Source organism: Balaenoptera ricei, chromosome 7 (genome assembly GCF_028023285.1).
Source record: "Balaenoptera ricei isolate mBalRic1 chromosome 7, mBalRic1.hap2, whole genome shotgun sequence".
Lineage (NCBI taxonomy): Eukaryota > Metazoa > Chordata > Mammalia > Artiodactyla > Balaenopteridae > Balaenoptera > Balaenoptera ricei.
The window spans coordinates 118609796-118635816 of NC_082645.1; the positions used below are offsets into that span (position 1 = coordinate 118609796).

General features: G+C 43.5%; 1 protein-coding gene across 1 annotated transcript in view; it reads right to left on the minus strand.

Moving 5' to 3' along the window:
- COL6A3 (collagen type VI alpha 3 chain) overlaps positions 1–25771 on the minus strand; it is an 85114-nt gene extending 59343 nt beyond the window's left edge. Inside the window, 9 exon segments of the mRNA XM_059929002.1 lie at positions 7000–7608; positions 9077–9649; positions 10928–11527; positions 13224–13808; positions 17463–18065; positions 23474–23569; positions 23572–23748; positions 23751–24089; positions 25654–25771. Of these exon segments, the coding sequence (XP_059784985.1) occupies positions 7000–7608; positions 9077–9649; positions 10928–11527; positions 13224–13808; positions 17463–18065; positions 23474–23569; positions 23572–23748; positions 23751–24089; positions 25654–25741 (3670 nt within the window). The 5' untranslated portion in view covers positions 25742–25771.
- Positions 25772–26021: the final 250 nt, after the last annotated feature.

Sequence of the window (26021 nt, forward strand, 5' to 3'; positions counted from 1 at the left end):
CAACTTCAGGACACTGGTCCACAAGAGACCTCCCAGCTCCACATAATACCAAACGGCGAAAATCTCTCAGAGGTCTCCATCTCAACATCAAGACCCAGCTTCACTCAACGGCCAGCAAGCTACAGTGCTGGACACCCTATGCCAAACAACTAGCAAGACAGGAACACAGCCCCATCCATTAGCAGAGAGGCTGCCTAAAATCATAATAAGGCCACAGACACCCCAAAACACACCACCAGACGTGGACGTGCCCACCAGAAAGACAAGACCCAACCTCATCCACCAGAACACAGGCACTAGTCCCCTCCACCAGGAAGCCTACACAACCCACTGAACCAACCTTAGCCACTGGGGACAGATACCAAAAACAACGGGAACTACGAACCTGCAGCCTGTGAAAAGGAGACCCCAAACACAGTAAGATAAGCAAAATGAGAAGACAAAAAAACACACAGCAGGTGAAGGAGCAGGGTCAAAACACACCAGACCTAACAAATGAAGAGGAAATAGGCAGTCTACCTGAAAAAGAATTCAGAATAATGATAGTAAAGATGACCCAAAATCTCTGAAATAGAATAGACAAAATTCAAGAAACATTTAACAAGGATGTAGAAGAACTAAAGAGGAACCAAGCAACAATGAAAAACACAATAAATGAAATTAAAAATACTCTAGACGGGATCAATAGCAGAATAACTGAGGCAGAAGAACGGATAAGTGACCTGGAAAAAACTACTGCAGAGCAGAATAAAGAAAAAAGAATGAAAAGAATTGAGGACAGTCTCAGAGACCTCTGGGACAACATTAAACGCACCAACATTTGAATTATAGGGGTCCCAGAGGAAGAAGAGAAAAAGAAAGGGACTGAGAAAATATTTGAAGAGATTATAGTTGAAAACTTCCCTAATATGGGAAAGGAAATAGTTAATCAAGTCCTGGAAGCACAGAGAGTCCCATACAGGATAAATCCAAGGATAAACACGCCAAGACACATATTAATCAAACTATCAAAAATTAAATATAAAGAAAACATATTAAAAGCAGCAAGGGAAAAACAACAAATAACACACAAGGGAATCCCCATAAGGTTAACAGCTGATCTTTCAGCAGAAACTCTGCAAGCCAGAAGGGAGTGGCAGGATATACTTAAAGTCATGAAGGAGAAAAACCTACAACCAAGGTTACTCTACCCAGCAAGGATCTCATTCAGATTTGATGGAGAAATTAAAACCTTTACAGACTAGCAAAAGCTGAGAGAGTTCAACACCACCAAACCAGCTTTACAACAAATGCTAAAGGAACTTCTCTAGGCAAGAAACACAAGAGAAGGAAAACACCTACAATAACAAACCCAAAACATTTAAGAAAATGGGAATAGGAACATACATATCAATACTTACCTTAAATGTAAATGGATTAAATGCTCCCACCAAAAGACACAGACTGGCTGAATGGATACAAAAACAAGACCCATATATATGCTGTCTACAAGAGACCCACTTCAGACCTAGAGACACATACAGACTGAAAGTGAGGGGATGGAAAAAGATATTCCATGCAAATGGAAATCAAAAGAAGGCTGGAGTAGCAATTCTCATATCAGACAAAATAGACTTTAAAATAAAGACTATTACAAGAGACAAAGAAGGGCACTATATAATGATCAAAGGATCGATCCAAGAGGAAGGTATAACAATTGTAAATATTTATGCACCCAACATAGGAGCACCTCAATACATAAGTCAAATACTAACAGCCATAAAAGGGGAAATCGACAGTAACACAACCATAGTAGGGGACTTTAACACCCCACTTTCACCAATGGACAGATCATCCAAAATGAAAATAAATAAGGAAACACAAGCTTTAAATGATACATTAAACAAGATGGACTTAATTGATATTTATAGGACATTCCACCCAAAAACAACAGAATACACATTTTTCTCAAGTGCGCATGGAACATTCTCCAGGATAGATCATATCTTGGGTCACAAATCAAGCCTTGGTAAATTTAAGAAAATTGAAATCGTATCAAGTATCTTTTCCGACCACAACGCTATGAGACTAGATATCAATTACAGGAAAAGATCTGTAAAAAATACAAACACATGGAGGCTACACAATACACTACTTAATAACGAAGTGATCACTGAAGAAATCAAAGGGAAAATCAAAAAATACCTAGAAACAAATGACAATGGAGACACGACGACCCAAAACCTATGGGATGCAGCAAAAGCAGTTCTAAGAGGGAAGTTTATAGCAATACAATCCTACATCAAGAAACAGGAAACATCTCGAATAAACAACCTAACCTTGCACCTAAAGCAATTAGAGAAAGAAGAGCAAAAAAACCCCAAAGCTAGCAGAAGGAAAGAAATCATAAAGATCAGATCAGAAATAAATGAAAAAGAAATGAAGGAAACAATAGCAAAAATCAATGAAACTAAAAGCTGGTTCTTCGAGAAGATAAACAAAATTGATAAACCATTAGCCAGACTCATCAAGAGAAAAAGGGAGAAGACTCAAATCAATAGAATTAGAAATGAAAAAGGAGAAGTAACCACTGACACTGCAGAAATACAAACGATCATGAGAGATTACTACAAGCAACTCTATGCCAATAAAATGGACAACTTGGAAGAAATGGACAGATTCTTAGAAATGCACAACCTACCGAGACTGAACCAGGAAGAAATAGAAAATATGAACAGACCAATCACAAGCACTGAAATTGAAACTGTGATTAAAAATCTTCCAACAAACAAAAGCCCAGGACCAGATGGCTTCACTGGCGAATTCTATCAAACATTTAGAGAAGAGCTAACACCTATCCTTCTCAAACTCTTCCAAAATACTGCAGAGGGAGGAACACTCCCCAACTCATTCTACGAGGCCACCATCGCCCTGATACCAAAACCAGACAAAGATGTCACAAAGAAAGAAAACTACAGGCCAATATCACTGATGAACATAGATGCAAAAATCCTCAACAAAATACTAGCAAACAGAATCCAACAGCACATTAAAAGGATTATACACCATGATCAAGTGGGGTTTATTCCAGGAATGCAAGGATTCTTCAATATACACAAATCAATCAACGTGATACATCATATTAACAAATTGAAGGAGAAAAACCATATGATCATCTCAATAGATGCAGAGAAAGCTTTCAACAAAATTCAACACCCCAAAAAAAAAAAAAAAAAAATTCAACACCCATTTATGATAAAAGCCCTGCAGAAAGTAGGCATAGAGGGAACTTTCCTCAACATAATAAAGGCCATATATGACAAACTCACAGCCAACATTGTCCTCAATGGTGAAAAACTGAAACTATTTCCACTAAGGTCAGGAACAAGACAAGGTTACCCACTCTCACCACTATTATTCAACATAGTTTTGGAAGTGTTAGCCACAGCAATCAGAGAAGAAAAAGAAATAAAAGGAATCCAAATCGGAAAAGAAGAAGTAAAGCTGTTACTGTTTGCAGATGACATGATACTATACATAGAGAATCCTAAAACTGCCACCAGAAAACTACTAGAGCTAATCAATGAATTTGGTAAAGTAGCAGGATACAAAATTAATGCACAGAAATCTCTTGCATTCCTATATACTAATGATGAAAAATCTGAAAGTGAAATTAAGAAAACACTCCCATTTACAATTGCAACAAAAAGAATAAAATATCTAGGAATAAACCTACCTAAGGAGACAAAAGACCTGTATGCAGAAAATTATAGGACACTGATGAAAGAAATTAAAGATGATACAAATAGGTGGAGAGATAGTCCATGTTCTTGGATTGGAAGAATCAACATTGTGAAAATGACTCTACTACCCAAAGCAATCTACAGATTCAATGCAATCCCTATCAAACTACCACAGGCATTTTTCACAGAACTAGAACAAAAAATTTCACAATTTGTATGGAGACACAAAAGACCCCGAATAGGCAAAGCAATCTTGAGAACGAAAAATGGAGCTGGAGGAATCAGGCTCCCTGACTTCAGACTATATTACAAAGCTACAGTAATCAAGACAGTTTGGTACTGGCATAAAAACAGAAATATAGATCAATGGAACAGGATAGAAAGCCCAGAGATAAACCCACGCACATATGGTCACCTTATCTTTGATAAAGGAGGCAAGCATATACAGTGGAGAAAAGACAGTCTCTTCAATAAGTGGTGCTGGGAAAATTGGACAGCTACATGTAAAAGTATGAAATTAGAACACTCCCTGACACCATACACAAAAATAAACTCAAAATGGATTAAAGACCTAAGTGTAAAGCCAGACACTATCAAACTCTTAGAGGAAAACATAGGCAGAACACTCTATGACATAAATCACAGCAAGATCCTTTTTGACCCAGCCCCTAGAGAAATGGAAATAAAAACACAGATAAACAAATGGGACCTAATGAAACTTAAACGCTTTTGCACAGCAAAGGAAACCATAAACAAGACCAAAAGACAACCCTCAGAATGGGAGAAAATATTTGCAAATGAAGCAACTGACAAAGGATTAATCTCCAAGATTTACAAGCAGCTCCTGCAGCTCAATAACAAAAAAACAAACAACCCAATCCAAAAATGGGGAGAAGACCTAAATAGACATTTCTCCAAAGAAGATATACAGATGGCCAACAGACACATGAAAGAATGCTCAACATCCTTAATCATTAGAGAAATGCAAATCAAAACTACAATGAGGTATCATCTCACTCCGGTCAGAATGGCCATCATCAAAAAATCTAGAAACAATAAATGCTGGAAAGGGTGTGGAGAAAAGGGAACCCTCTTGCACTGTTGGTGGGAATGTAAATTGATACAGCCACTATGGAGAACAGTATGGGGGTTCCTTAAAAAACTAAAAATAGAACTACCATACGACCCAGCAATCCCACTACTGGGCATATACCCTGAGAAAACCATAATTCAAAAAGAGTCATGTACCAAAATGTTCATTGCAGCTCTATTTACAATAACCAGGACATGGAAGCAACCAAAGTATCCATCATCGGATGAATGGATAAAGAAGATGTGGCACATATATACAATGGAATATTACTCAGCCATAAAAAGAAATGAAATGGAGGTATTTGTAATGAGGTGGATGGAGTTAGAGTCTGTCATACAGAGTGAAGTAAGTCAGAAAGAGAAAAACAAATACAGTATGCTAACACATATATATGGAATCTAAGGGGAAAAAAAAAAGGTCATGAAGAACCTAGTGGCAAGATGGGAATAAAGACACAGACCTACTAAAGAATGGACTTGAGGATATGGGAAAGGGGAGGGGTGAGATGTGACAGGGTGAGAGAGTGTCATGGACATATATACACTACCAAATGTAAAATAGATAGCTAGTGGGAAGCAGCCGCATAGCACAGGGAGATCAGCTCGGTGCTTTGTGACCACCTAGAGGGGTGGGATAGGGAGGGTGGGAGGGAGGGAGATGCAAAAGGGAAGAGATATGGGAACATATGTATATGTATAACTGATTCACTTTGTTTTAAAGCAGAAACTAACACACCATTGTAAAGCAATTATACTTCAGTAAAGATGTTAAAAAAAAAAAGATGTAGGGGGGATAAATTGGGAGTTTGGGATTGACATAGACACACTACTATATTTAAAATAGATAACCAACAAGGACCTACTGTGTAGCACAGGGAACTCTACTCAATATTCTGTAATAACCTAAATGGGAAAAGAATTTTAAAAATAATAGATATATGTACATGTATAACTGAATCACTTTGCTGCACACCTGAAACAAACACAACATTGTAAATCAACTAGACTCCAGTATAAAGTAAAAACTAAAAAAAAGAAAAGAAAAGAAAAAGGACTCCTGTAGCCAAACAAGTTTTGGAAATGTTGTGTTCGCTTATTGTACTGGGGATACACAAAACATATCAATTAGGGCAAAACCAAAACCAAAAAGACCCTCACTTCATTTATCCCACTGCCTTCCCAAATTTATTTGATGGCAAGCCCTCTAGAACATTCCAGGGAAGGCTTGCAGGGCGTGCTGCACTCTGCGTGGACATGAGTGAGGGGAAGCAATCCCTCTCTGCAGCACCGTGCCACTCACCCTCCCTCCCTCACCCGCCCAGACAGCACTGTGTCCTGCATCGACTTTTCTCTCACTTGCTTTTACTCTTCCCTCCCCCTTCCCCACCAGCCCTTCCTATTTTCCCCTCCCCAAGCCTTGATGCGGATGGTTCTGTAGAATGTGAACCACACAGGAGCGAGGATGCATGTGCCTGTTCACCACTGCGCCCTCCCCACCCGAGTGTCCAGGGAGGGCAGGCCCTCTGTGGGCATTTTTGGAAGGGTGGGTCTATCTGAGCCCCCTTCCTTCTGAGCAAGTGAGGTTCCCTCCACTTTCCAGTTCATTGTATCAGGCCTAGGAAAGGGGAACAGGAAGGAGGAAATAGAATAAGCCGAGGTCATAACAGCCAGGTGGCCTTCCTGCCAGTTAAGACACTTACTTCTCTGCACCAAGCAAATTCAAAAGCAATCTTCACACGTTGGCTCTGGAAATAACAATATTTCAGAGACTGTGCTCCAGCTTGATAGACCACCTGTGGTCAAACTCCCTCCTCGATCACAGGAGGCTGCCAGCTGGACCAACCGACCAGGGGAAGCCAGGACCCGGCATTGAACTGGAACTATCAATTAGATGGCCTGTCTCTTCGGTTAGCTATACAGAGCCTTTATGCAAAATTAGGGGTCTGAGCTGAAAGCCAAGCCTACGCCCATCTTTGAGACTTGAATTTGGCCAAAAACATGAACCTTAGCATCTCCCCAAGCCATTTCTGACACCGAGCCCACGTGGTTCCTGATTCTCCGCGTAACTCTGGTTTTCACTCCCTACAGCTGAGGAAACAAAACTGAGAATACTTTGTAACTCACAGTCCAAACAAGTAGCCCCAGATATTTCAAGGAATGAAGAGCCAAAGAATCTGCTCCTTACCCGGGCTCGTTACAGGGACCAGAGATGCCCTCAACCTGCCCAGCTCCTCGCGGCTGAGCTGGGTCACTCTGTCGGAGATGACCTGTTGGACGGTCCCCAGCTGCCGGAAGGTGGGAATGGCCACTGCGAAGTCTGGGATGAGGGAGATGGTCTGCATCTCGGTGATGTCAGCGTTCCCGATGCCGATGCCGATGGGCACGGCCCCTCCCCTCTTCAGGACCACCGAGGGGCCGCTCACATCATCCCCAGACCTGTCGGCCGTGAGGACGATCAGGAGCTGGGGGACGCCTTCCGCTATGCGGCTCCCGGCGGAACCAATCAGGATGTTCCTCAGGACAAAGTCCAGGGCGGCCCCGGTGTTGGGGGTTGGCCCGCCCAGCAGGGTCATCCCGCGGATGGCACCGACGATGCTCTGCTGGTCCATGTAGGAATTCAGGTAGAACTCGGGCCTGGTCCGGTCGCTGTACTGCACCACAGCTACGCGCACCCGGTCCGCACCCACGTCCAGGCTCTCCACCACTCTCTGGACAAACTCTTTCAACAGCGGGAAGCCGCTCCTGACACCCTCGGAGCCGTCAATCAGAAACACCACATCCTTTTCACCTGAAACTAGAAGGAAGACAGCCTCTGTGACTCACATGGGACACAATAGGGATAATTTCATACCAATTTGTGGTGGACCGAATAACTCCTAAGATATCCAACTCCTAATCCCTGGAATTTATATGGAAGAAAATCTGCAGGTGTGATTAAATTAAGGATTAGAGGGATGGGGAGATTGCCCTGGATTATCCAGGTAGATCCAGTGTAATCAATCATGTGTCCTTATAAAAGGGAGATAAGAGGATTAGAGTTAGAGGGAGAAGAGGTAAGGATGGAAACAAGAGGCCAGAGATACGAGAAGATCTGCTTTGAAGATCTGCCGGCTTTGAAGATGGAGGAGGGGGCCATGGACCAAAGATGCAGGCAGCCCCTAGACACTGGAAAAGATAAGGAAGTGGGTAATCGGCCAGAACCTCCAGAAGGAAAGCAAGCATGTTGACGCCTTGATTTTAGCCCAGTAAAACAGGTTTTGGATTTCTGACCTCTAAAACTTAAGATAGTAAATTCATTTTGCTTTAAGCCACTAAATTTATCACAATTTATTAAAGCAGGATTAGGAAACTGATGCACCAATACATACAGATAGCCCTTTTATTTTAGAACTTTTCCATGTTTGAACAGTATTGTTAACTTTCAACATTGTACTCAAGAAGAAATGTTGGGGGCAGGGAGAGAGACATGGTCGGCAGAGTCTGCACAACCATTAGCACTTTATAGATGAGAGGTTTCGAATGATGTACTGCAAGTCACAGCGGATCAATGGGGGAAAATGTAACCCAGATGTCCAGGTTACAACCCAAAACCAACAGCGAACGTGCTCAATAGTCAATGTAGAGAAGCTCTATATTCTCTATTTTCAATCAAAGGGATTATATGTGAAATTAATTACTCTTTTTGCTGCAGTTTTATCACCAAATGCAAAGTGGTTAAGCATGAAGTCATGGTAACAAAGATTAGTACTGAAAAACTTTAATGCAGCGTTTATAACGGGAACGTGCCTGCCTCTCTTCATGCTTTATGGTTTTCATGAATGCAGAGAATGAATTATGACCAGTGATACCCACTTAAAATAAGAAATCGGGGAAATATATGAAGATGAAGACCGTTTTAGCTCTAACGTAACCGTGTTATATGGCTTTTATTATATATATAGTAAAAACTGTGTTTTTTTTAAAAAAAAAAAAGGATTATTTTTAACCACTGATATAGCTAAATCTTTATAATGTATCTTACTACAAAACATTCTAGTGTCCTTAAAAATAATCACCCTGATTCTCCTGTTTTGCCCTAGAGAGCAGTTAGAGAGTCATCTCAGGGAAAGAAAAGTCATATTCCATTGTTCTTGCAGAAATCACCTATCTTTCTTGGAAACCCAAGGAGGGCTTCTACCCTGAGACAGGGAGCCAGCGGCCTACCATCAACTCAAGCATGGGACAATTGGGCTGCAGAAGCAACCAGAAGTTCTATGCCTTACCTGGTGTTGGCACCCCATTTTGCACCGATTTTAAGAGGTTTACGATCTGTGGTTGAAGGTCTCCAATCTTGGGAAGTGACTCCGCAGCCAGGATAAAGGCGGGGGATGGTACTATCTGCTCCAACTCAGCAGGGTCTGCGTTCTTGGCCTGGAGGATGAAGGGCACCACCCCAGTTTGTTTCAGGTTGAGAGCTGGCCTGTCCACACGATCGGACGACCTTCCCGCCACCAGCAGCACCAGGAACTGAAGCACTCCGTCCTCGACCCGGCTTCCAGTGGACTTCACAAAGATGTACCTCTGCGCGTAGTCCAGGGCGTAGCCCAGGTTGAGGGCTTTGCCTGTCTTGATCTTCATTCTCTTCACAAGATTCAGGATCTCGGGCTTGTTCTGGTGCTCATCAAAACGGGACTCCACCCTGACATCGTCGCTGTACTGAGCCACCGCAATCCGGGTCCTGTCAGTTTTCACATCCAGCTCATCAATGACCTTGTAGAGGAAGTCGCGGACGGCAGGGAACTGGCCCACGAGATTGGCTGAGCCATCAAAGAGGAACAGGATGTCTCGCTTGCTCTCTACAATGGAAGTGAGTTAGGACACAGTGAGGGGCAAGAACACAACAGGCACCAAACTGACCTGAGCCCAGAACCACCAGCTTTTGGTAAGGGGAGTTCACAAAATTCATCTGATGATCACTGCACCAGCAAGGGAAGAGAAAACCCACACCAGGTGTCTTTCAAATGCCCCCTTTCATCTATGCACAGGATTAGGACAACTAGATTGGTCTGCCCAAACTTACATCATGCTTCCTCAACAAAGCAGGCCAAAGAAAAGCCCAGAGGGTGCTGTTCTTATATCATGTGGCAACCACTCTAGGAGAACAGACAGTGTTTTCAAATTGTTACAAACAGAACTATGGAAAATATGGTCCTGTTGTTCTTCTGCTTAAAAATTGATCTGTCTCTAGTGACAAAGGCTGATATGGGTTATCCACCTGACACATAGACATGCTCTAATTAGATTCTCTTTTCATTAAATTTGAGCTTATGGGTTAGAACCCAAAATAGTGTCCATTATCGGTCTGTGGGTCAGGATCTCTGTCAGTGATTTCCAATCTGCTGTGATCAGACAACAGAAAACACGGACATAGGGGGCTACAGCATGTCATGTGAACATTATTTTCGGCACAAACGGTTCTTAGAACTATTTTGATTATGTTTCAGCGGGATCTATCTTGCTACCCATCTGTGTGATGTCAGCAAGTGGTAGAGCTAAGAGTCTGTATCTCATCACCCTGGTAATCTGCAGTCATCATCACCATCCAGACTTCCTTTGGAAGCCATTTTGCCATCACATAAAGATACAGCCTTCATTGGGTTTATGACAAATAACTTTCTAGATACAGCAGATTTGGAACATAAAAATATCATATCAGGAAAATCCTTTCCATTTTTAAATGCTCCCAATGCATACTCATGTATGAAAGAGAATCCATCTCTCTCTGTCTTTCTCTGTTTTTCTCCCATTTCCATCTGGATTTGCTCACCAGAATCTTCAGAGGCATTGGGGCAAAATAAATAAATAAGTAAAGCTTCTGAATCAAGAGTGGGATAACCTGGACAGAACATAAGCTGGATTTTCTAGACTTTCTTTCATGAACCAACACCCTTTAGACAGAGCATCTAAGCTTGCTGGTACAGTGTCTCAAACCCCCCTTCAAAATCCTTCAACCAAAGAGAGCCCATCATCTTTCTATAGCTTATTGCCACGCTCTGGAATTCAGATCGGGCCATCTGCCTGCCAAAGTGGTGTCAGGGGGGAAGAGGGAGCCCGGAGCAGTCGGAGAGCGTTACCTGGCTGGGCGAGTGGCACTTCCTCCACACCTCCACTAACATAAGTGGTTAGGGGCTGAATCAGCTGCTGAGGCAAAGCAGGCAGGGAGCTGAAATCATCCATGAGATACACCAGGCTCGGGTTAAAAGCAATCTGCTCAAGCTCTGCCTTATTGGCCTGGCTAGTGCCCACACAAAAGGTCAGGATGCCTGCGCGTGCTAGGGCGTTGGCAGCTTGCAAATAGGAGTCCTCAGACTGCCCGGCTGTGAGCAGGAGCAGGAGTTGCGGCACCTGGTCCCGGATCCTGCTGCCGCCAGCTTCGGTGAAGTGGTTGTCGTGGACATAGCTTAGGGCTGCGCCCGTGTTCCGGCCCAAACCCCCCTTGAGCTGCAGCTGCCTCACGTGAGCTAGCAAATCTGACTTGGTCTGGTAGGTGTTTAGAGAGAACTCCGTCACCGGAGTGTCACTAAATTGCACTAAACCGACACGAATATGGTCGCTTCCAACATCAAGGCTGTTAACTACGTTCATGACAAAGTCCCGCACGTAAGGGAAATTGGTCTTTCCAACGTTGAACGATCCATCCAAAAGAAAGATGATATCCCTTTTGTTTACGTGAACTGCAGTGGAGCACAGAAAACAAAGTGAGACATACACAACCGCAGAGGGCTTCCTCATGTGTGCCCACAGCCCAGGCACACATGCCAACATGTAGAACACAGAGAACATCAGTGAGGCCAAGCACGTCCATCTCGTAAAATATGGCAGAAAGCTGCATATTTTCCTCCAGTGGGGGCTGGTGTTTGTGAGGAGTATTGATAGCCGACATTACGAAACCAAGTTGGCTCACAGAGAGATACAGTGCCAAAAGCTAGAATGTTTACAACCAACAAAGGTGATCAGAATCCTTGAAACAGAACATTCCTTCCCTGGAAATGAATTCTGCAAGGGTGTTGCTCCTTTCTGCATCACTCGGCTTATGACCACGGTCAGAGCCAGGTTTACCTGGGCGAGACTGGGTCCCCCTGGGTTTCCCTCTGCACATTTACAGAGAAATTTCCACTTACAGATAGATTAGAAGGGTTAGTCCAAGTTAACCTGAGAACATGAGTTCCCTAAGGCTAAAAAAATCAACAAAATTAGGCTGTTCTCATCTTGAAATATTCCTAGGGAGGCCCACTTGTCATTCTCTACTGAGACTCTTCTATAGGAGAGTCACGGCATTGCCAGGCAATAATCCAACAAGTGTCCATGGGGATTCCTCCTGAGTGAGATCACAGGATCATGGAAACACATTAAAATGCAAAGAGACTCTTTGCTATGCTTGGCTGAGGTTGTGCTCATAAAGAATCGAAAGTACAATTCTCAAATCAGAGTGTTTTCCCCAACACACGTCACCAAAATCTTCCCCATCTCTTCCCTGAGGTTTCACTAAAATTGAAGCCTAACAACTACTTATATCCTATGTTCTATCAAATTGAACTTTGGCTCTGAAAGTGTGGATTAGAAGTCTTAAGGAAATAAAAGAGAGAGAGAGAGAGGATTTTAGAAGACCAGAGAGCTTGAGGAGAAAGCATGCATCCATGCACCGTGGGTCATGCACCGAACATTCTTCCAGTGGTGAAGTTTGTGAGGCGGAAAAGCTTGTTTCTGTGATATCCATCTTCTTTAAGGACGGTGAATTGCACTGATTCAATTCGTAAGCTCATTGACCGTTATCCTGTCTTTAAAAATAACTGTTCAGTGATAACCATAATAAATGAGGGGTTTGGAGAACCACTGGGTTTTTATCTGCACACGCATCCCCTCACTATGCTTCCCCATTGAAGGAAATCCCTTAAAGAGAGAGGACAGAGGATGAATGCTCTATGCTGCTCAGGTTTGGACCATTTAGAAGTGGACTGTCTACTTGGGAAAGGAAGAGCCAGGCTTCATCTTGGTGGAGGGGGGAGGGGGCTGGACAGGAGTCACCAGTAGAGACAGAACACTGGGACCTCAAGAGGGATCAGAACAGAGAGATGATCTCCTCTGCCAGAAGCTTCAAAGACAGGTGGTCTCTGGTCCTATAGCCTAAGTCACACGATTCTTATTTTATGACATTTTAAGACATACAGTTGTATCACATGGTGTTTTAAGTCATATATTTCCCAAGTCAGGGTAAAAGGAAACCCGAAATAAATCTTGTTTGCTGCTATGGTTTCCATCATTTAAAAGGTGTCTCTCAGCTGAACACAAATAAAACTTGGGTTTGTTTTTTCCCCAAAGACTCTGCCTGGAGACAGCCCTCTTATATGTCTGACACCCTCCACACCGCACCTTCAGTGGTTCCAGAGAGGGTCCTGAGAGGCGCCAGCAAGCCAGGCAGCACACCCTGCAAAGGGGCGGCTCGGAACTCAGCAGGAATGAACACCAGGGAGGAATCGAAAGCGATCTCTTCCAGCTCAGCCCGGTCGGCCGCCTTGTTCCCGACGGCAAAGGCCATGGTGCCGCTTCTCTTCAGCTCCTGGGCAGGCTGGCTGACTTCATCTAAGGACTTACCACCTGTAATCAGCACCAAAAGCTTAGGGACCCCCTCGGCGGCCCGATAGCCGGCCGCCTCCGTGAACAGGTTGTTCCGAACAAAGTCCAGAGCAGAGCCTGTGTACAAGGCCGAGCCATCCATGGGCTTCATTTTCCTCACGGCGGTCACGACCTCCCTCTTGGTGGGGTAGGTATTGAAATAAAACTCCGGCCTCACTGTGTCTGCATACTGAGCCACTGCCACTTGGATATAATCCTGTCCGATCTCCAGCCTCTGGATGACCTTGGCAACGAAGTCGCGGATTGCATTGAAGCTGACCAGTCCCAGGGCAGAAGAGCCATCCACCAGGAAAACTATGTCTCTCTTGTTGATTTCAATGACTGTAGGTAGCAACGTGACAAGGTGAGTAGAATAGCCTTACGCATCACATTCAGTATGACTCTCTACACAGCTAACACCACCCAAGGAGAGTTCCCTTTGCCCTGGCCAATGTCAAGTCCATGGGAGCCCCTAAGGAATTTGTCCTAACACACCCATTAGTTATAGCTGCGTTAGTTATAGCTTCCCTACGGCTGGCAAGTGGCGCTCCCCAAACCCCCACCCTCTCTTAGTACTTTTTACAAAATAGTTGCACAGAAATCAATGTAGGTTTATTTGCCGCTTATTTACCATATTGTCACTAAAAATGTCAGAAAGCTCTTTTCTACCATAAATCCATAGCTTGGGTTTTAGAGGTGAGAACGAAGCCGTAGCTCAAATAATTAAAGAAGCGATCAGTGTCTGCTCGGAGAGCCCTGTGCTTCACAATCCTGACTTCATGAACACCTATTGCCAAGTGCAAAACTTGAAAAAGCATAAGCACCTCTGTTCCTTTTGGTACTCTTGTCCATGCCTTGATTTTTTCAGGCAAGGGGGAAAAAACACCAGTTATTTGGCATCATAAACTTATAAAAAGGAAATTGATGTCAAAACTAGCAAGTGGCCCAGAAGTATTTGTATTTAAGAGAGAGGCATTGTGCAGGTCCCACGTTACATGTTAAGGTTATGATAATCCAAAGACAAACCACAAAGCAAAAACACCTTAACAAGATCACTGCCTCCAAGTGACTATGAACTTGTGTCCACCTGCTGTATCGACACCCAGGCAGCACACCTGAGTCTCGGGAACCGAGGCTCATATCGGACCACAGCACCCCATCTAGAAAACGGAGAAGGCTTCCAAGACTCGTAAGATCGTAAATGGTTCAAGCAGAGGCAGGAGTGTTTGCAATTTATTAAGTGATCATCTGGATGTGAGGAGGCCTCGTTACTCCCTGCAGTCAGATGGACGGCACGTAACACTTTAGTTCACTTGACGTTTGATTATATTGACAGCATGGGTCCAAACTCTCCTCTTTAAGAGAAAACATGTTAATGTACCATAGATACAAAGCATTCAGGGACAGGCGCGTGGGGACCACTGCTTTGGCATTAAGTCGTGGTGTAAACAGTGAATTCCAAGTCCTCCAACTCTCCATCGAGGCCTGCAGACACGTGGATTCTCCCTACACGGGGGAGCTGAGAGACCCTGAGAGCCACACCCCCTGCTTCCTCCCTCTCCCTCTCTCCATATACACCTAAAAGCCATATATACAGCTGTGCAGTTAACCACATGTGTGCTCTCTAGACACGTACAAAGACAGCGAGCACACCTGGAAACACCCACTCTCACACACGCTCCTTCCATACCGTGGATGTAGGAGTTGAAACGATAAATGCAGAGCTTCCTGAATTCAATAAGATGTATGCAACACATGGATAGATGGAGAGGAAGGCAGATCCCTTTCATCCCCTGGTCACTGGGCTGACTCACCCCCACCTTGTCTCCTCCCTCCCCCTCCAGTAAGAGTCCTCCTCTTCCTGCTGTGAGATGCCAACAGAGCCGTCTCCCCTCTTTCACACGGCTCTGCTGGGGCTCGGTGTGAAACCCCCTTACCAAGGGGGCCCTGAAGGTCCTGTAACCAGTCGACTTCAGCCCTCACCTCCCTATTGACCCACAGGATGCCAAGTCCCCTGCAGCCCTGGCAAGCCGAGGTCCGTGGCAGTCCTCTCTCTCTCACGCTCCTGTTGCCAAGCAAGATCTCCTCCAGCAAACGTCCAGCCCCCATCGCCCTTCCTCGGTGCTGTCTTCCTCTGCACCCTCCTCTTAGGGTGACTCAAGGCTACTCTTAGGTGATTCTTCTCAGTGACTTGGGGACCCTGACCTCCAATAAAGCAGGTCTTCCTATCCCCCCAGCTTCACTGAAAAAAATAGAAGCCACTGGAGGACTTCACCCAAGCTGGTGATGCTCGCGCCCTAAACCAGAGGCTTCTCCAGGCTTCCGGGCCTCAGTGAGCTCCAGCCCCGCCTCCCCCGACAGTTCTGGGTGCGGCCAGGCTCCCTCGTGCTGCACGACTGATCGCCACGCCTGGTACCTTGTTCCTTCTGCTCCTCGTCTGCTTCTGTCCTGCAGCTCCTCACACCAGCCTTCCCTCACACCAGCCACCTGACCTACAGCTCTCTTTCGCCCTTCTTTCCACGACAGCCCCCTTTATCGTCCTCATCTGTCACGCTCTGGGAGTAGTTTTTCTGGTCGTTGGTTCACGTTTTTGTGATCTATCTCCCCATTATACTGCAACGAGCCAGCGGCCACATCAGTCTGGTCCACCAGCACTGGGTCCCCAGTGCTTGGCAAGGTGTCCAGCACATACCTGATAGCTAAGAATATCTGTTGAATATTTACAGACGAAGCACAAAGATTAAAGACGGTTTTGTAAGTGAGGAGTGAAAGTTAGCTGGGGAAAGCTGAAATAAGGGCCTGGACTGCCATAGATAAAAATGAACTTGAAACTTCTCCTGGAACAGAAATATCCTTTCATCCTTTGTCATCACTTCAAAAAACTGGAGCCCAGAAAGTCTGTGTGGGCTGCCCAGGATCACACAGCTGGTTAACATAAGACCTAGGACCAAAGGCCCGCTCTTCGGACAGCAGCCGTGGCGCTTCCTGAGTGTTTACAAAACCTATGGAAGTCATTCTTTTGTTTCCAAAAGCATGCAAGCCCAGAGAAACCTTAATATTGATAGATTGTATTCCAATCAGAGGGAAGTCTGGAAATATCAAGAGAATTTTCCAGATGTAATTTTGCGTCAATTCTTAATTTACCCCACCCAGCAATATGCCTAAAACCATTAATAATAAAATCCCTGACGGATGGGTGAGATCACCAGTGATGTAACCTGGTCCACCTGGATCTGCCAGATTTTTACCTGCCACAGCATCAAGCACCACTGGGTTCTTACTTAAATTTTTAAATACTCTTCCCACCTCCCATGTCCATGAAATGTATTTTCTTATGTGACTTGATTAGTTTTATCTGTTGTTTTAAAATGACTCCAGTCGGGCTCTTTTGCCAAAGGCCTCCCATCTGAGTGTATAATCACTCCGTCAACAGAGCTACCCTACAATTCAGTAAACACAGGAAACAAGGTTTTCATAAACATCCCCCCAAGTGAGTGCTTTGTTATTTCTTACCTCCAGAAATGCCACTCCTGCTTCACATCACAAAACTGATTTTGGGGAGACAGTTCTCACATGTCAGCACACTCTAACGGGCTGATTTTTAGAGCTCAATGCCATTATCCTGGAGTAACTGTCTCGGAACCGTAATGATCCCCTGAGATCCATTTTTAGGATGACTGCATTATAAGTAGGTCATACGACGATGTTTAATAACCTCAACGTACCAGGTTTGTTGAATTAGCCTTAAAAGCACACTTCTTGACAACTCATGCTCTAACAAGAACTTTCCACTCCATCTCAGATCTCTGGGTTTTTTGGAACACTGCAACCGTCACAGACACCACATCCAATAACTAGCTCATCTTGGAAGGACTCGGCTGTGGGTACTTACAGGTTCTCCCGAGGCAAATCATTCTGCAAGGTGCCCCCCTGACTTCTACAAAACCACACACAGACACCCCACTACCACACAGATGGTGAGAAAAGCATACGTACCTTGGGTGACAATGGTTGGCGGTTGCAAGACAATGTGCCTTTGGGCCACGCCAACAATGTACGGCAGTAATTGCTCCTGGACGTCCCCAAAGCTACGGAATTCCGGGACAGTAAACACCAAGTTGTCATTGGTAGCTATGTGCTGAAGCTCTGCCTTGGAGGCGGCCTGGGCTCCGAGGCCAAACGAGAAAACACTAGCCTGCTTCAGTGCTATGACCGCGTCTCGGATTTCATCACTAGAAGGCCCAGCACTTATGAGGACCAGCACCTGGGGAACCCCTTCCTCCACTCGGCTGCCCCCTGCCCGGGTGAAGTGATTCTCCACCACAAAATCAAGGGCAAGGCCGACATTGGCCAACTCCCCACCGATGAACCCCAGGGCTTGCACTGCGTCCAGAACCTGAGCCTTGGTGGAATAGCTGTTTAAGGAGAACATGGTTCTGGGCTCATCGCTATACTGGACCACCCCCACTTGGATCTGCTGAGTTCCAACTGAGAGTCTCTCAAGGAGATTTACAAGGAAGTCGCGAATGACTGTGAAATTGACACTTCCGGTGTTGTTTGATCCATCAATTAGGAAAATAATGTCAGCAGAGTCTTGTGCTTTAAAAGAGAGAAATGCAAAAAATGTGAAAGCATTAGAACAAGTGACCACATGCACCGTTCAGTGTTCTGACATGTTTCTTGGGAAACCAATAAGAAACACGAAATATGGACAAACAAAACACATGTTGATTAAGGAATGTGAAATTCTCTTTTAGTTCTGCATTCTGAATGGATAAGAGGCAACTTCTTAACAGAAATGATGGTGTTAAGTAGGGGCATTTAATATCAAATTTTCTTCTGTGCCATCTTTGTAGTCAAATTTCAAAACATATTCAACTTCTGGGTATATTCTGAAATGTTCTACTAAATTTGGAGGGAACTGTAGTTGCATGGAAGTGTGCATTACCATACCTACAGGAGAAAGTAAAGGAGTATGTTAACAAAGGTCCAAAGATGATTTCTAATTTGAGGACATTTCTCTTATAATCCTCAAGTCATTATAAGAATTTTCTTTGTCCAAATCCACAGCACAAAACAGAATCCCAGATTTAGGGTTTGGTGATTCATCACCCCAGTATGTTAAACACTTGATTCCTTGAGCAAATGTTGTTCCTTCTTTTTTACTTTAAAAACCAAAATGGCTGTGTATCTACCACTTTGGGAATATGAAAAGAAGAACTCACACAACATTTACAGTTTTGATTCAAAAATACTCTGATCCATTTTGGTTTGATTTTCGTTTCTCAAATGACGTTTAGTTGCGTGAAACTCAAATGCAAGTCTGGGATTCAGCTAAATGTTTTCTTCATTTATTTTTGCCATTGCCTCTATATTCAATCACACAATGCAGAACAATGTTAAGCAGAGTGATATGAAACCAGTCATGACATAATTATCCAACCTTATTTTTATGACATCCTAGACCGAGTGCCTGGCAGGACCATGGGCATCTAGTAAACCCTGAATCAGAATTAGCTCTGGAGATATACAAATGGACATAAAAAGGCTGACCAAGATCTCTTTTCTCCCCACAATGGCAAACATGACACTTCCATTCTGTTACTGAGAACAGGAGTTTCACAGAAGCACTGAGCAAGGAATGGCAATCAATAAACTACGAACCTGGGTGGAATATTTCAAAGGCTCATCTGCTAGAATGTTTAAATCAGGCTGATTTAAACAATATGAAAAGCAAAATTATTCTAGCAAATATATTTTAATAACTTAAGTGTGTGTTAGGAAAAGGAAGAGATTTTATGTGAGCATATATGGTATTTATATTCTGGATTTTAGGAAGCTATGTTTGGAGTATAATTGTAATATTATATGAACAATCATTCATTCTGATATTTTTAATGGCAGTGAACATTTTATATGTAAAATTAATTTTTCCTGGTACCGACAAAATTGCTTTTATTTCCACAATGGAAACAGGATACAAATCTTGTCTCATGAAATTAAGGAATTTTGCTATAGTGAAATGATATTCTTACCCAAGCTCTCCCCTTGGGTAATCTGAGCCAAGGATGGCTGCAATTGGGATTACTGGAATCAGAACTGCTCTCTTTCTCCCCTTACATACATGAAACCCCTAACAACAATTTTGCAGAGGAATTCCTTTCATAGGGAAAGATACTAATGTGAAAATATCTTATAAGGTTTTATAAGATATTAACTTAGCATTTGCTAAGAATTCCAAAGCATTTGCTACTCTTTAACCAAACCATAGGGTTCCTGAAGGATCTTATGGGAGGGTGCGGTGCCAGCAGTGTGAATTATGTTCCAAGCCATAGAAATAGCCCACATAGTGCCGGGAGCTCCAGGCTCAGCAAACCATACCACAAAATTCCTCAGCACTTCCCAGGCCTACACCAATGACCCTGAGGGACAAAGGAAGATTTGCCCCTTACTCAGCAAACCGAGACCTTTAAAGGAAGGACTAATTCTGAACCTAAGATCAATAAAAGAAGAACGATCCCTAAATCACAGATGACTCATTCCTTATTAATTTCTTATACTTTTTGACTACGGTTCACAATAAAATAAATAAAATAGACAAACACTGAGGGAAAACCCTTGATTATTGCTCTTCTAAAAAGCTGAACCGCAGCAGGTCATAGAAAAATGTTGGATAATTTGTCATCACTGAAAAAACCACGTTGTCCTCTTATGCACACAATGATGGGACACACAAGGGCATGCTGTTATCCAGGAGAGCCGAAGCCTCAGACAGACACAAGAGACACCGGTTCTTGTGTACAGCAAGGCATACCAGGGATCAATATTAACTCTAAGAGGAATCAGATCTTTCTAAAATTTAAAATGTGAAGTTGTCTGGTTTTCTGCTTTTATGGCTCACGTATCACACCATCTGTGGCATTTTCTATGGAAAAGTTTCGAAACATCCATGGAAAAATCATAGGTTCCTTCAACATCGTTGGAAACACTACTTTCCTGAGCACATTGGTGTGGGCACAATGCTTTCCTTAGCTCATGGGATGCTTCCTTTTTTCAAGCAAAATTTAAAAGATCACATTTGTATTTCCTATGCAAACACAAAACTGCAGATAGGTTTTGCGAGTTTTCTAAATCTTTATATTTTGCAAAGAAAAGAAAGCTCATCCTCACTGATATATAGGTCAACTTTAGCTTTTGCTTTAGTAAAGCTTTTGTATTTTATATCCATTGATAAAAGGGATTTTAAAAAAACACAACTTTCAGTGATTACTTGAGTACAGTTCATTTAGAACAGTGGCCCTCATATATATATTCATGGGAAAAAGTTACCTACCTAGTGGGCAGGAAATGGAAAGAAATGGCCCTAACTTATTAGCAAGCTCCATAATGCCTTCCTGACTACCTTTCCCAACAACTATAAGCAGAGAATTTTTATTATTTTATTTTTTTTGCTGTGGAACATGCAGTGGGACATGATACTGGCAGAATTGCAGAGTGAAGTTAATTAGAAAAGACAACATAAATGGATTAATATTCCACCCTGGTGCTGCTAGTGGCTTGGACACTAGAAGACAGAGATGCTTTCTTGGCATAAAAACAAAGGTTTTGTCATCTGTGTGGAAACAGACTATGTTGACAGGCTCATTTAGCATTCATATGGTAATCTAATCGTTTATCCATTTATATAATTGTTAAACATAATGGCAAACTCATCCACCCTTTTTCCTAAATTGGCCAAAACACCAATAAAGAGAAGATGTTCCATTTCTCTCCTGATCCCTTTCATTTTTTTGACATGGATGAGTTATTATCCCTATATTCAGAAAGGCAATGATTAGTGAATTATTGATGCTGAGAACATTGTAGCAAATGGAAAAGGTCATTAGAGCTGCCATCTTGTAACCTCCTTGTGAACTGCAGTGCCTGGTTTGGGGTGCTCTCAGGGTCCACCTTCTTTTCCTGTAATTGGCAGGATCGACACTAGTGTCATAATGCAGAGGTGAGACACATCATTTGAAGTAGGGAATGCTATTCAGGTTTAATGCAAATAATCCAGACTGTGCCTCACGCCTCTCTATTAGAAGTAGAACCACTGGTAGGGTAATGAGCCCTCCCATCCCTATCAAAGCTGAAATCACAGATAACCACTGGGGAAACCATTTTATGAACAATCTCCTGAAACACCTTGGGGTTGGTTAGTCCTGAAACCCTTCTCATAACCATGATCTGCCTGCCCGGCTCCTATCTAATGACATCAACTCATCTTGCTCCCCACTCCTCGTTTTCTGAATCTCTCTTATGAAAAACTGATGTCTAGTACTATTTGCCTAAAAAACACCATTATTCTGATCATAATCCAGAAAGCCTTTCTCTGGACTCCTCGTCAACTGCCTCTAGGTCTCTGCCCCCTCATCCTGACCCCTGCTCCTCTGGCTTTCCAGAAGTCTCCCAGCCCCTTCCAGCTCTCATCTGCTTCCCCGCCCAGCCAGGTCCCCAGGGCGGGCTATTTCAGGAATTTACTAGCTACCATCTTAACAATGGTAAATTTCCTTCCCAAGAAGATCTTCTTGCCTCTCTACCATCCTCTCTTTGCAAGCTCCAACCTGGTAACTTTTTTCTTCCAAGAGTGCCTGAGATACCTTCAGAACACCAGGGAGCCACGCTCATGGACAAGACCCCAGGCTGTGGTCTCTGACAACAACTGAACATCACTGCAAGTCAGCAGTTGCTTCTTGAACGTTTTGTGATCCTTTCCTCATAGCCCTGTTGCAGCTGTTCAAAAATAACTTCGATACCTCCAAGCTCCCAAGCACCACTGCTTCTCTCCCTCTGTCATCCTCTCTTATTGGATGATTGATGCCAACTCAACCTGAACACTCTCAACCTCTCCCCTTTCCACCTCAATATCTTAGAAATATGATCCCTTTCTCCTCCTTTCCCTTCATCTTGGGGGACACACGTCTCTCCTTCTGGAGCTCATCTCTCCCTTGAGGCCCTTGACTCCACCCTAGCTTTCTGCCCATTCTCCTAGAATTCTCTGCTACCCACTGTCAGTTGGCGACATGGACTCATTTTGTGACATAGGGAGGTCCCTCTGTCCTGCCCGTCGCTGATAAGGAAGCCTAACCCTGGTCAGAATTGCTGTGGTGCAATACATTTGAAATTTACCTGTGTAATTTCTTCCCTATCAGTCTTTTGGCACTTAGCACTGGCAAGAGAGCTAATAGGTGTGACTGGTTAAGTGACTTGCCAGGCAATTAGTTCCATGCACGTCACCATGCACGAACACATCCATGTAAAGTCGCTGCATCATCAGTACTTCCAGAGTGGCACTGAAAAGGACCATTGGAATCAGAAGCATCTCTATGGGCACAACCATGGTGACAGCATGGAGGAGAAGTGAGAAAACCCACTCCAGAGCCAACATGTAAGGGCCTCCAGCTCTAAAACTCAATTTCTTCAAAAGAGATTTGGACTGGATCATCTCTAAGGCTTCTCACAATTCTAATTCCATCAAATCTCTGAAATAAATCCCATAGAGTCAAAGAGAGGAGCTCTGCATGTTGCTTCACTGGACCCAAAAGTGGAACCCCCCCTTCCCCCTCCACTCAAGCTCTTTCAGCTTTCCTTAAAGGAAACGGGCTCTCTATCCCAGGAACAATGAAGGGATTTTTGTTAGATGCCTGCCCAGCTATACTGAGTCTGTCTTGTCCAAGGAAGATAGAAGCAACTTCTTGTGGGGTCATAATATCAGGATGTGCTTTTTAGAGTTAGAATATTAATTGTCTCAAAAGCAAAGAATTCCTCTTGAAGATAGGTGAATTGCTCTGTTTTGGAAGGAGACTACAGAGAATATTCAAACCTTTGTTTTTAGACCTGTGAACAGGCATCTCTTCCCTAATCCGCCCACCATCTTTTAGCCATAATATTGCCTTAACGCCAGCGGTTGCCAAGCTTATCTCCAAAGAAGAGCGAGGCAGGCAGCAGCTTGGCGATGTTGCCATTACCTGTGATGTCTTTAAGGGTCTCTGTGCCTCCAGCCCTTTCTGGAGTCATGGATGAATGCACACAGGCCACTAAGTTTCCTACTATGTCATGAAGTGGGTAAAATTCTCTAGGTTGAAAATATGCATATTGAGCGGTTCACTTGCTCTTTCTTTTAACGCTCCTTCATCTGCATCCTCAACTCCAATTGCAAACACTTTAACATCAGCAGATTTAAGTTCCGCTGAAGGCAGAGCAAGGGCATCCTTTGAGTGTCTATCGGTTAACACTACGATAACTGAGGGACTCCATCACTGGCCCGGCTTCCAGCAGCCTCAGTGAGGTGATTTTGCATTACGTATTCTAATCCTTTTCCAGTCTGATTGCTTCCCCCAGTATAAGACATGTTGGAAACATGGGAGAGGACTTCTTGTTTAGAACGATAAGTATTTAACAGGAACTCGGTATGTGGGCTGTCGTTGAACCAGACCAGAGCAAAACGGAAATCATTTTCTCCCACAGCTAAAGATTTTATAACATCATATAGAAACTCTCGAACAAGTTGGAAATGTTCCTTTCCAATGCTCCAAGAGGAATCCACTAGAAATATTATATCGGCAGCAGCGCCATTTGTGACATCTTTTTAAAAAGACATTGGTTTAGATGTTTCTCCTGTTCAAGAAATGACTTCCCATCAATGCAAAGCCTTCCTCAACTCATTCAGTTTCCACTGTGTTGTTACTAAATAATTTACACCTCATGTGTGAAACAGGCGGGGACGCTGACTTACCTGAGAAACAGGGACCTGGACACATGGACCCAACAGCTGCCGGTGCCCAGTCACTGGGCCAAGTTCCATATGCAATGACTGCCATACATGGACCAGTAGCAGGTTCCACAATGGGGAGAAACATTCCCTGGGGTGTCCTTTAACTCTAGATGATTCTTTGTGGTAGTTTGAACCCCAAGACCCACCTGCTCGGACGGGAAGGATATCCTATCACAGGTAACCAAGCATCATCTTAGAAATTCCTTCCTCAGCTTTGGGTCTGAAACTTGGCCCTGACAAGATAGAATACTGAAATCTACTACGTTCTACCTGAACTAAATCTACTACTGTTTTACCTCCCATGCTTTGGGTAATTTGCCCTAAAAATAAATGTCATAAATACATCTTAAGTGAAGAAGACTTGTATAACTGTAGGGAAAGGCAAAGTCTCATTTTTTTCAGACTTTTTAGCATGAAGAAAGGTACCCTAACTCGTCATTACATTTTCAGAGCCATCGAAGCCCTCTTAGATGCTGAACAGTATTCATCTCTTTCAAAGATGAATCCAGTTCTCTCTCAAAAGCAGGAGCAGGAGACTCAAAGTGCCAGGCTGTGGGTGTCTGGGAAGTGCCCTTCTGCACTGGGCCAGGCTGGCTGCGCACAGCATGCCCCTGGACTCTACTCACCTGGGGCTGACCCGATGCCCCAACCCATGCTCCCCTGGCATTGAGGTGGTCCTCACCAGGCCACCATCTAAGAACTACCAGATCTGGAGGGAGAATCCCCATCAGAAGCTCAGCTCTCCAAGCAAAGGAGAGGGACCCAAGTCAATCCTTCCCAGCTCACAATACATGAACCATTTCTCATTTTTCTAAAACTCTGTGAGCAAGTTCTTAATAGGATTAGTTGGGATCTATTTTTGGGGGGGGGGGATCTATTTTTAAGTAGTTTGGGGAAACTGATACTTTAAAGATTTGATGATTCTAGATGAAAAATGTCTTTTCCTGTCCAGAGTGAGAAAGAAATGGTGACATTTGTGTTTGTTTTTGTCAGGGAAAATTAATTTTTTACTCTCAACCATTGTCTTCTCTGGGTTTTATGTGCTCAGACATCAACCAGTGCGAGAAATGTGGAAAAGCTCTTCAGATGGTAAAATATTTTTGACACAAACTTTCTGCTCACACCCAAGGTAAAAACAAACCACTTGCCAACCACCGCCAAGATAGCAAACCCAAGTTTCAGTAAAAAGAATCTCTCTCTCACTGGATAAAGAGGAGCAAAAAGTCTGTAAAATAAATGAACATCCTGTAGTCAATGGCTTGGTTATCTCTTCAAAGCTTATCTAAGCTCTATATTCAGCACATGATGTGTAAGATCTAAAATCAGAGAATACTGTTCCTTTTAATGAAATGAAGAGATGTTTCTGGATCTTACCTGCTTGTTGTTGTGCACGAGTCAAGGAAAAGCCTGAGAAAAAAAGGCAAAAGGTGACCACGAAAGGCACATGCCGATGCTTCCTCATTTTGATTTTGTCTAAGCACCAAGTGAGAACCTACGAGAGAAAACAGGACAAAGGAGAATGATCAGGTCTTGACTCTCCGATTACTAACGAATGAATCAAGGATTTATCCCTTTTATGAAAAATAGTTTTGACTAAACATAGACAGGAGAATCTTTGAATCTAGTGATTGTAGGACTTTGGCCATAGCTAAAAATTGTGCAGTTCAACATTTTTTCCTCTCAAATTGAGGCAGGCAAAAATAGTATATCACGAAACAAATGGCAGAATGAAAAAGGGTCAG